The 12,711-nt window shown below is 37.2% G+C and overlaps 1 protein-coding gene across 8 annotated transcripts in view; it reads right to left on the bottom strand.

Moving 5' to 3' along the window:
- Positions 1-12,711, bottom strand: part of LOC103148113 (rap1 GTPase-activating protein 2-like) — a 94,584-nt gene that overhangs the window by 17,850 nt on the left and 64,023 nt on the right. For all 8 annotated transcript variants that reach the window (XM_016678986.1, XM_016678983.1, XM_016678984.1 and 5 more), the window contains one exon: positions 6,435-6,519. In XM_016678986.1, coding sequence (XP_016534472.1) covers positions 6,435-6,519 — 85 coding nt within the window. The remainder of the gene's footprint in view (positions 1-6,434; positions 6,520-12,711) is intronic.

Here is a 12,711-nt window from a genome sequence, read left to right as displayed (position 1 = left end):
AACAGCATAAACACACCCTCACATCATGATACTGCCACCACCATGTTTTAGCGTGGACACCTGCTGATGGTGTTCGTTTTCCAGCACACAGAAAGTTTCACTCTGGACTCCTGTGAACACAGCAGCTTCTTTTAGATAAAGCTGTGACCCCCAATCCACCAATTTGGTCACCCTTACATAAATTCAAGATTTGCGTTGCACATTTACTAATTGATCAATTTCGAAAGGGGTTTTATTTTATAAAGGATATCAGAGTAAAATGGTTAGAATGCATGTTCGTGTCAATATTTTCAAGTTTTTATTAGTAAAGAAAATGAAAAACATAATTTCTCTTCATTATTACTTTTATGGGTCACTCTGTGTGTGCCTTAAATTCTAAGGAGGTACACTGACATGTGTGGTTGTGAGACAAACTTATAAAAAAGCTCATATATTTTTGCAAGGTCATGCAGAGCTTGGGCAATACAGAATGTTGGAACAGTTTGTTTTTTTTTTCACTTGTATTAACTGAGCTCTTGCAAAAAATGAGTTAGAGCGAGGACTCTGTGCTCAATTTTCAGCTCTATCACCAACAGTGAACAGAGAATAAAGAAAAGAGTCTGTGTTTATGCCTGGCCGTCTGTCTGAATGCTGCCTGAATGTGTCTCGTTTTACCCTTGCTGCCCTGTTCTCTGTTATCTCTTTGTCTCATCATGCTAATTTGTCCTCCGTTTTTTTTTGTTTTTTTTCAGCCAACCTTTTCACTTCTGGCTTTTCTTTCTTCGTCTCTCTTCAGCCAAGGCAACATCTGCATCTCTCATCTCCCATGGCAACCTGAACAGGATACCACAGGCTGGCGGAAAGCAGATTATATCGGCAAAATGGCCTCCACAACTGATTGACTGACAGGCTCATTGGCTGGCAAAATTCACACATATTCATGTCAAGTCATGAACTTTATTGGCCACAAAATCGAGAAGAAAGGAGGAAAAGTCACAGCAATCTTCACACTTTGGTGATTTTGATGTGTGGGACTACGGGGGATATGTTGCAGAATTGAGCTTTTTCGGGCATGCAAATTTAAGGCAGCAACTGTGAGAGGTCTATTTCATTTGAAATTGTAGTTCTGAATTTTTGATAGGAGGTTTTGGTAAAACGATGTTACTAGTTAAATCTTAGATCTCAAAACAACTCTGATGTCTGAACTGTGAAGGCTGTTTTGTGAACATTTGGATTTTTATAATTTCTTTGATTTTATTTACAAAGAAGTCTGGGATTGTTTATTTATGGACATGGATGTAGGAGGCGGTGTGCCTCCAGTGATCATCTTGTGTGAAAAAATATATTTTTTAAAAACATGATGCTGCTGTTACTCCCAAATTTATTCTCTTTGAAATGCTGTTTTTATTTCTAAAACATAATGCGAAGCATTTTCAGTCAGAAACAAAGCAGTATAAAAATTTTTATTATGTTAGCCGTTTAAGTAAACAATACCTTATAGACTGTTCGACTGCCTTCTTTTCTCATCAAGTAATTACTCAGTATGAAATAATTAACATTTTCCTTTCTCTGTACATGTTTCAAACAGGAAGATAACTGCTGGTCCACCAGGTCTGACTTCAATTTGCTCTTTAAATAGCCATCAGTTTCTACAGCAGAGTTTTGTTTTTTTTGCTTGAATGGCACCCAGGCAAACTCCGTTGTGCACAAAGTTTGTAAAGCTATTCTCAACATCAAGTAAAAAGTACAAAATCACCGCCGTTTGTAGATGTATATTGGTGAAACTGACAGATACGTTTTGCTTTGGGGGATTTTTCTTTGTGTGCTTCCCATTTTTTAATGCTGCCCTGGGCAACTGGTCACATTCCTCATATCAAAAACTCCCCCTGAGCATCAGAGTAAAAAAAACACAAACAAAAACAAAAAAAATCACCTAATGCAAATGTGGCTATGGAAGAAAGATTCATAAAAAAGTGTTTGCATAAACTTCCATGACGTTTTTCAGATCGGAGCTATTATAAGATTGTAGAAGCCCAAAATGATCTTCATCAAGACACAAAGACAGCATGTAGAGATCTTAACTTCAGAAATCCTGAGCTATCACTTTAAAATTTCTCTAACTGACAAAAACTCATTGAGCTGGGAACATCGGCATATTTTTAATAACAGCATGTGAGAGCTTCACTCAGGAACAGGATAAAGCTCAATGAAAGGACGAAGATGCTTCTATTGCGTAAGACACAGGTCAACACAGTCACATACAGTACAGCTTCAGTGACGATTTGCATCTGGAACAGACAGCGCAGTTTTTGGCTTGTTTATGAAAATGAGGCTTCACACGTCAGAGTAAACACCAGATAAGAATGAAACTGAGGAAAGTGTAAGGGATGAATTCAAATCGAACAGACGTCAGGTGTTTGACTTGGATTGGTGTTTCTGATTAGTCCTAGAGCTCAATTTCTAGTTTTCCAACTTAAAACTTGAAACAAATATTTAGAAATATTACCCCTAGCACTATGTTAATAGCAGGGTTTTGAACTTCAACAGAAATATGTGGCAATTTTACTGCATCTTAAATTGCACATTTACTAGCATGCTGACTTTACAAAACAGCAATAATACTTGAATTATATATTTTTTCTCAACTATAATAATGACTAATTACAGTAAAAGCAACATTTTTTTCCAGCATATGTTGGTCATAACGGAGGCTGTTGGTATTAAATTCAGACTCTAACATTTCAAGTGTTATACAGAGCTTAAACCATTCAGATGAACACTTTATTCTGCAAACACTGGTTATTAATTTGATTTGATCAACAACCTATCTGAGTGTTTTTATAGGCGGTCGACTCAGACTTACCATCACAGGACTTGAGACAGCCTCTCTTGTCTTTTTTCCATGTGTTCTCATTTTTGCCTCTGCTCTCAGTTTTGTTCATCCTCTGTTTTGACTCGGCAGCAGAAGCGCCAACAGGAAAGTCAAGTCAGGTGAGTAACTGAATGATTTGTCAAAGCAGAACAGATCCTCCCAGTGTGTTCACCGCACATGGCAGCAGGAGTTATGTGGGGCAGATTTACAATGTGCTGTGTCACCTTGAGTTTCTTCAAGGAAATTATTTATTTATAGAACTACACAAAGTGTGCATCATCATGAATATGTAAAATTCAAGATGAAAGAGCAATAACACCATTTATTTCAGGTTATGAGCTTTGTCAGGGATTTTGAGAGGTCTCAAATATTCTCAAATCAGCCATCCAATTTCAAATTCAGTCATCGTTGAAAGTCCCAAATGATTGTAAAATTCATCCCAGTGAAAAGTGTATGCAAACTAAGTGGCAATGTAGATGAAAATAAATTGCATACCGTATTTTCCAGAGGACAGAGCGCACTTTACTAAAAGCCGCGCCTACATTATTATTATTATTTTTATTTTTTTTTATGGAAACGTACATATATAAGCCACCGGGCTATAAGCCCGCCGTCTCCAACGCCAAACCATGAGCTTACGTGCAGCGGCTCTATGTACTGCCAGATCGATAGCCCTCAACTTAAAAGCTGCATCATAAGAGTTTGAATAACTTTCTCCGTCATGCCTACTGCTAGCATGTGGTTGTTCTATGAAAATTGGCGCTTTCTTCTTTGATTTCCAATTTTGACTTCCAATGATTCACTTCCTGCTAAAGAGCCCCCTGGTGGTTGAAGAGAAATCCACAGAAAAGCAGCACCGGGCTATAAGCCGCATGATTCAAAGCGTGGGAAAAAAAGTAGTGGCTTATAGTCCTTAAAATACGGCACATGGCGGCTGGTTACATCTTTCCATTTACGATACAAGTGGTAATAGAAGGAGATCTCATTTTATCAACTTATCTTAATAAGCTTCCTTATAATAGTTTGGATATTTAAAGTGAAAGGTAAACAGTGATGTCCAATTTGAAATTGAAGAGTAAATATTGAAATAAATGTATTTTATTCTTCAGTACTACAGCGCATAAGTACACATAATGGATTCAACCACTTCAACCCTGTGCTATTCACTTTATTTCTCTTGGGTTATGACTTGAAACAGATTCTCTAACTGCTCCACTAATGGAGAAACCACTAATGCTGGGCCGTAATGTCGAAGCTTTATCCAGAAGCTAAATAAATTAGTTGATGAAATGAACCACAGAATATTTCATTAGCCTGTCTGAAAAAAGGATGAATGTTTTTAAACAGAAACCATGGATTTGATGTACATAGTGATTATAAGAGCTTTCTAACATTTCAAGTCTTGCTATTAAAGCTCTCTAGCTCCCAGCTGAATTGTTGGTTGCCAGCTGATAATTAGCCACATATCAAGTATGAAAGTGATGTTTTGATTCCATCTTCTTTTCACATACATGTTTTCTTGTACATGAAGGTTTTTTTTTTCTTTCCTGTCAGTCACTCTGCAGTCTCACTTTGTTTTGAACAGGGATGACAGTGCACTTTGAGGTCAATGTAAAAAAAAGTGTTTCCTTCTTAGAGAAGTCGTTATCTGTTTCTTGTGTAAAATACCGCCTTGGGGGGAAAACAACTCTTCAGTGGGTTTTCAAGAAAACAGCATGATATGAGTAATAGAGGTCTGGAAATCATTACATCTGAAAGGCTTTTGCAAAAAGTAAAAAGCATTCTTTGTGTGTAGCTCATAAGTCGGTGTGGCAGCTCCTTTAATCAGATGCATTTAAAAGTCCTCAATTTTGTGATACATTTTCACACTTTGGTTCCTGTGACAGCCCGAGTTCAGCTGGAAATTTAGCGTGAAGATATCATCAGTCTCAGAGTAAAGCCTTCAACCATTTCCTTTGCTATGGCACCATGATCCAGTTTATCCTGCCGGATGACCTGACTGCAGTTCTTTTTATATGGAGAATGAAACTTAGTGCAAATACGCAAATAGGCATGAACTGGTATGATAGGGTATGATAAGCTTGAGTAAAAATATCACAGCTGTACTTAACTTAGAGAAAAATAATAATTAAAAAAAAAAATCAAGTCATCTAAATGCTTTTGTTTAAAAAACTAAAAGATAACCGGTGTTCCATATTGCTGCAAAATGATCAAACATATTGAATAATGGAGTTAAAATAATGTCATGTATGGCATTTTTTTAATTGCTATTTTGATTCTGATAGATATTTAGCAATATTTTACAAGTAAATATCTTTATTACAAAGAATAATGCTGGTCTTTATAGGGTGACACTGAGGTGCAACCAGCTGATGTTAGCTGGCTAATTAGTGGAGCTATCTGCTGGTAGGCCTCTTCCAGTCAGCTGTTTAACAGAAATGAGACTCAAATTCAGTGAATTGTCTGTTGATAAAACCAGTAAAGTAAATCTAAACAACTAAATTTCTATTTCCCTTAAGTAAATAAAAAGTATGGGGGGCTCCTTGTAGCCAGATAGGGAAAGATGAAAACATGTACAGTGTTGATATAATTAGCTAGATTTGTTATACTCTACCTGCTAAGGGTCAAGTGATAAAAAATATCTTGCTAACATTTGCATATTTACATACTTCATCTCAAATAAATGAACTTATAGTATAGTTTTTCTACCATCTTAATAAAAAACTTTAAACTATAAGATCATCACGACAGACAACTTGCACTGATGTGAGACCAGAACTGTTCAAAATCTTGAAGCCAGAAACTGGCCCAGGCCCGTTTACAAGTAAAACCGCAAATAAAACTGGATGATTTGTAATAAAAAAGGAGACTCTATAAACCTTCTGAACCAGTAATGACTAATAATCGGCAAAAGGAAGTTATCCCACACTAATTGGAGAATAAACAGAAAGACAGCGGTATTACAACATTTTAGCAAACATTGGAAAAATGTTAATGCGTTAACTTTCATTAATCACAAACTATTCCTTCTTGTGGGAAATTCTTAGTTGAAAAATACAGGTTGAAATTTTACAACTGGAGCCAAGAATCTGTTGTTTCTGCATTAGGGTGGCATACTACCTCTTTATTTTCCTTTTCTCTAAAGTTAATCCCTTCTTTAATGTCAAGTACATACATAAAGAAGGGATTACAGCACTCCCCGCCTGGAAGACCAGAATTCAGCTGATGCAATCAAGCATATATTGACTGAGATCAGAGAAAGGAAAAACAAATATAAAAAAGCTTAACTGAACCTCATTTTAGATACTTGCCCTTTACACATATCCCATACAGCAATAAATACCTGCAAATCCTGAAGCATGATAAGCTGTGGTTTTACTTCAGCATAGCATGTACACATAAAATAATAATAAAAAAAAAGTAAAAAGTTGTTTATATGATTTTACATTTATCATGTACGACACAAAACCGTGTTAGGACATATAAAACCTTGTTTCAGTCTCAAGGAGGTTGTGATATGGATGTGATGCGGTAAATATAATCCCTCCACACAATACATGAAGGTATAATCATGGTGTCATACCTTCATGCTGGGTGGTGCTGTGCGAGGTGGCGATGGGGGACATTCTCCCAGGGGGACGTTAGAGATGTTCAGCAGTTCCTGTTTCCTAGAAACACAAGGGGAAGAAAACACCTTTAATTTATTCAGATCTGTGATCGACAAAGTGTTCACAGGGTCATACATCCGTGTTTCCCTTTAATTAGGCTGCTTAAAAATGGGACTGTCATTTAAGTGTGAAAAATCACAGCACCTGAAAAGGCTTCAAACAATATGTCAGCCTGCATAGATCTCCGTGTTTCAATGTTTGACTAAGTGGAAAACAAGACTTGATTATTTTAGCTTGTTGATTTTCTCTCCATTTAAATTCTGAAGTCTATTAGCTACTTTATATTTAGCTCACACTCTGGACATTTGTGCTGTGCTAGTGTTGAAACACATTCAAATGAGGATGTTTGGTGACGCACAAATGAGAACTTAGACCCTTTAAGGCACATGGATAAAACCCAGGGAAAATCTAATCGTTTTAGTGTTAGTGGTGAAAACAAGTTCTCCCCTGATTAGTTCAACAACAGTGTTGTTTAATTTATGTCTTGGACTGTAATTCAATTTGCCTGACGTTTTTTACATTCTGAATCTGAAAACGTTCGCCCATAGAAGCCAAATGTATGTCTAGAGCAGTCTTAACTAAAACTATAACAATAATAATAAATAAAAAAAAAATAAATAAATAAAGAAGTTGGTTTAATTCCAATAAAAAGCGAAACTAAATTATTCTTTAAAAAAATGTCCTCTGATTATATTCTAAAGATTTACTACAGTTTTACCACAAAGCGCTGACCCCAATCATTAACTTCTGAAGTGGCCATTACAGCCTGTGGACAAGAGTGAATCCTATAGCTGTTAAGTAACTGCGCACCTCTATTTCATTTTAACATTTAATGTTCCTCTAATCAAAGGTTTTAGCACGACCTCGGTGGGAATCTGCAATTAAGAGGCTTTCTGCTGTTTTTGTACGCTCAAAGGAGTTCCAGGGAGCTGACAAAGAGCTTTAAGAGGTCATTTGTGTCTGAAAGACTGTTCTCATTTTCCTACTTTCCTCTGTATCATCGCATACTCAGAAGCATTGAGTGCACACTAATGATGATCCCAGATGCTAAAGGTTGAGCTGTAACTGAGGAGATGTGGGAAGATAAGACATTTTGAGAAAAACCTGTTGGAAACCCAAGAGTAGTCATAAGTGATGAGACTGATATTTCTAATTAATACATTCTAGGATATACAGATGAAACAGGAAAAATACACTGAATGTATGCATAATTTGCTGTTGAACCAGACATGACGTGTTTGAAGTGGAAACGTGTTTCAGATCACTGTAGGTTCAGGAGCTACAAGGACAGAGCTGAGTTTTAATTAGGTGTTTTAAAGTAAAATTAATATGCATCCTCTTTCGCTTCATTAGCTGCAGAAATAAATGTTACCAGCTCTCCATTTTCTCTGCTGCATCAAGTGGTCGCAAGCGGCAAAGGTGAAATGCTGAATTAGGTGCAGAATAATAAAAGAAAAGAAAATAGAGAGCACAAGAAACGCAGTAAGGAATGGAAAAACACAGGAAAAGAAGTAATTTCAGGCCTAGCCTTTTTCCCCCCACCCACCCACCGGTCTCAGCATTATAACAAAGCACGGTTGTGTTCCTGTATATTAGTCTGCCTGACTGTCAGGTCTAAGTAGCCAAGGCTGAACATTAAAAGAAGATCATACGCCATCACAGACAGAGAGAATATCGTACAGAACAAAACACACGTTTCTGAAGTGCATTGTGTACTGTTCTTTCTTTGTTGTCTGTGAATGGCAGGTAACAAGTGGTTTTCCACTGCTGACCTGCGAAAAGGAAAAGCTTGTATAGACATCTGTCTCCGGGGCGCATCTGTGCTGTGAATTTCTACAACTAGAGCGACCCAGATCTTTCTGGCTTACACCGTCTCATACCATCTGAGCGCAATCACATTTACAAACTGTGTGCATTTGAAGGAAAATGTCCACGTAGAACTATGTAGGTCCATGGTCCAGGTATTTCTTGGCTTTTTATTGGTTAAAATTACAAACAAAACAACAATCCTACTGCCTTGAACCCTTTTGGAAACGTAACGATTCGCTTAATATGTCGATGTCTAAGCTGTCTAACAACATTAATGGTATTATACAAACTTTTTTGTAAAATCAACCTGGCTTACTAGGTCAACTATTGAGCTACTACTGAACATGACATGTTCAGTTTATCTGTTTCTTTTGCTATTTTGTTGTGAAACATTCTTTAATCAAGATAAAATCTGCCCTTTCCAAACCTAGCTTCCAGTCACATAAATCTGGTGACACATAAATCTGGTGACATCACAGAAGGCATGTAACCACTAACTAATTTCCTGTCTATTTTAGCAGCATGCCAGTAGCTTATAAAGCACTTATCCCAGTAACACTACAAATCCCACAATGCTCTGCATTTTTTTTTTATATTTTGACAGATTTATACTGCACTTATACTGTATACTTATAGTACAACGTATAAGTAAAAATGGATGCACCTATCCATTCGCTGCTTTAATAGTTAAAACATTTGAAGACGTTGCTCCTGCTACGTTCCCATGTGCACATTTTGGTGCTTAAATGAGCAAACTGCACAATGAGTACACAGTTTGGTTTACTTTGAAGCTATACACTGCTAAATCTGTTTGGCTTTGACATTGAGAAAACAACAACAAACATCCAGATGGCGTTTATGGAACTGCAGCGTAACATAAAACTGAAGACAAAGTCTGACTTCATGCATGGATAAAGCACACAAAACTCGTAGTCCCGAGGTGCACCCCCAAAGCACTCTCAGAATTTCCACGACTCAAAACCTAACACCAAAAATCAATGAACTTGTTGACGAGAAGCGATGTCAAGCTTCCCTCTCAGACAGAATGGCACAAAGAGCGGGGGAAACTAAATACTGCATATTTTTTTGTTCAAATATTGCAGTGATGGTTGTTTTTTTTTCCATTTGCACATTCCCTGCAACAACAATTTTATTTGAAAAGAAAGAATTCTTTTTTTTTTGCTCCTCCTTAAATGTACTGTTAAAGAAAAAAAAAGTTCTCTGAAAAACATTTGTTAGAGTTGTTCAAAATAATATTCCTGATTAAAACATTGCTACTTTATTATTGTATTATATTATTTGTTGCATTACATATTTTTACCAATTTTATCAGGTTTGATATTGTTTGCATAAGACAACTGATCACAGTGCTTTTAAGTAATTTATATATATTTTTTTCTTAATCAAATTACTCTTTAGGTTTTGTTTTCTTGTATTTTGCACAACTCCAAACCTCACCTGTGTGCTTTAGCTGCAAGTCAGAAAATCATTTATATTGACCAGTGTTGGGGTGACCACCATTAGCAAGAAGCCAATAACAAAGTATTTTTCTCCACTTTATGTCTTCACAAAGAATATTTATCTCACCAGCAATGTCTGGAGTAACTGGTTCACAACTCAAGGTTTATGGAAGTGTGTAGTTCAATGTGAAACAAACCATCAGAAGTGCTGATAAATACTTTGGACCTGCCACTTTCAGCGTGTTCCATTCATGCAGATGGCATGTTGGATTCTGAGTTGCTCCGTTCACTTGGGTGTTCTCGTTCTATTTCTGACCAAGAACTTGGAAACTGTGACTCCCTCGTACCAAGAGCACGCACCACTACGTCAGCTAATTGGTTCAATTCCTGTGGCTCTTATGACCTCATCATCCCAAAGTCACACAAAGTGGAATTCATAGTTTTCCCTTTTTATTTTCTGTGTACTTCTTAAAGCTTTGCATTATGGGAAATCCTGCAGTGGAAAGCCTAATTTAATGCCTAACTGTTTTTGTACATTCAGACTGCAGTGTCCATAAAAAAGAATAAAAAATATATATACCACTGAATAGTAACTTTAAGAGATAGCAGAATTCATTTTGTTATACTGACCAAACCCACTAAAATATTAATCTCACCAGCAATGTTTGTACTATATCCTCACATCAAAATGGGCAGATGGAAACAGAGGCACCCACATAAAGTGAAACATAAAACTGCAGCAGGATCAAGAACTTTGCTCTGTGCTGAAATTGCATTTAAATAATAGCAGGGAAGAAGCAAATAATAGATCTATTTTGTACTCGGTGAACCTGAAAATGTAGCAGAGCACTATTTCTGCATGGCTTTCTTATACCACAATGCATTGAAGATATGCATTCTTACAATGTCACCTACATGTATTGTTGAACCTCAAACAAGTAGTAAATGTCCCATGCGCCATGGATCACTATTTAAGTAAGCCTGTCTGAATGAAACTCTGACAAGCATTCAGGTAAAAAGGGGAAAAAAAGTCAAGAATGACATCGTGCCCATGTTAGATAAAGTCATCAATATTTGTTCCAAGTTTGAAAATGACTCAGACCAAGAGGGTAAAGAGGATGAAGGGTGTGTGCTGGAACAGAAGGAGGAATAAGTCATGGGGGAAATGAATCAGAGAAAAAAAAAAGCTTTTTAACGTGAACGGCTCTCATAGGATCAGAGCGTCTCAATATGACCTTATCAATGCCCAGAGATTTATTTTCACACAACAGTTTTAAGACTCGCTGCCAGTAGACGGAGGACGAGCCGACAGTGGAGCGTATGTACAGATGTAAAGGTCAGGCAGGAAGAGTGGAAACCAAGGTTCCCTTCAGAGAAAAGGCTGAACTTCAGCTTTTAAGGTGTTAAAATCACATCCGACATATTCACAGCCGTTACCTGACAGATGCGAGAAGGTCAAGAAAGGACGGTGAACACAAAGTGCCAATTACTGTAGGGATGGACCACAAAATATCTCCCATTTTATTACACGGAACTTCTAAATCGCACTGAATTAAAAGTCAAATAAATGGATTTAAAATTATAGAGGTATGAGTACTTTACAAATTATTAGTAGTGAGTAGCCTGTCTGGGCAGAGTAATACTTTGATGACCAGTCAGATGTTCTTAGAAAGGCTCAGACTATGTGCCGTCTGCCTGTTAGGACAAAAGGAAACAAAAAAAGTGACAAATCCTTTACAGCTCGTTCTGAAATTCTTTCTATCCAACATTTTGTTCTGACGAATATTTTGTAAATCTGAAAGAGATTATACTCCAAATTCAGTAAAAAAAACCTGGGCTGGAACATAAAATGACCGTGTCACATTCAGCCCTCTCACAACCAGCTGACGCAGATAAGGTGTGGCAGGAAATTCTCTGCCAATGCAAAATGCTGCCGCCGCCACGAAATTGCATTACTGCACGCAGAAAACAGGCCATGGGCAAAACACTGAAACTGGGGTGGCGTTTGTGAATCTCTCAGTTAGAACAGAGGAATATATCCCAGACTTTAAGTTTCTTAACATATTCATGTTCTTATGTTCTCCAGACTCTTTCAGATTTAATAATTGCAAACCTGCAGCGACAACAGGAAATACTGCATAATTCTCCTCATTCATATGGCGAGTACAAGACGTACTTTTATTGCACAGCCACATCCACATAATCCTGTTTGCATGTGCTGCTGCTTAATTAAAGTTTATTCATCAGCAGTAATTACATCTATTCCCAGATTATGTTTATCTAATAATGAGATGCAAGAGTATATAAAAGTGTGCTTATGTGGGAGCCTTTCAGGCAAAAAAAAAAATAAAAATAAAAAATACAGAAAGAGAGACAGAAACTCATGTCTGATCATAAGTCAGTTTGACTTTTAAGATAAGATTTGACTAATGAAACATCCGGGATCAGCTTGGAGGGGCAAATGGGGTGAAAAAAAGAGACATAAAGCAACAAAATGAGACCTCCATGCATGCTCACATGACTGACCAGGCTCAGGAAGAAGAGATAAAGGCATGAAAAGGAAATCCGGATGACAGAGAAAGGATAAAAAGATAAAGGAGAGAGGACATGGGCAGAATGATGACATTCTTGCTTCTGTTATTAGGAGCTCACTGTTTGGCCCAGTTTTCTGCTAAACCTAATATTTATAATGAAACTTCACGGAGACGCTGATCCTCAAGCTGATTGGCCAATTACGCCAGTGATTGTTTCTCTAATGGAGTTAATCCAACAGTAATTGTAGACGGAGAAAATTAGAAAGGCACGAAGTGTGCAGACCTGGTCGGAGCAGAGAGGTCTGGTAATAAAAAAAAATAGCATCACACAGCAGAGGCCACTGCAATATCACTTATTAGACATGACAGCTGTGGGTTTGATAAGCACT

The sequence above is a fragment of the Poecilia formosa genome, unplaced genomic scaffold (assembly GCF_000485575.1).
Source record: "Poecilia formosa unplaced genomic scaffold, Poecilia_formosa-5.1.2 Scaffold198, whole genome shotgun sequence".
Classification (NCBI taxonomy): Eukaryota; Metazoa; Chordata; class Actinopteri; order Cyprinodontiformes; family Poeciliidae; genus Poecilia; species Poecilia formosa.
The sequence above is the reverse complement of the archived record's forward strand: the minus strand, read 5'-3'. Positions and strand labels throughout refer to the sequence as shown.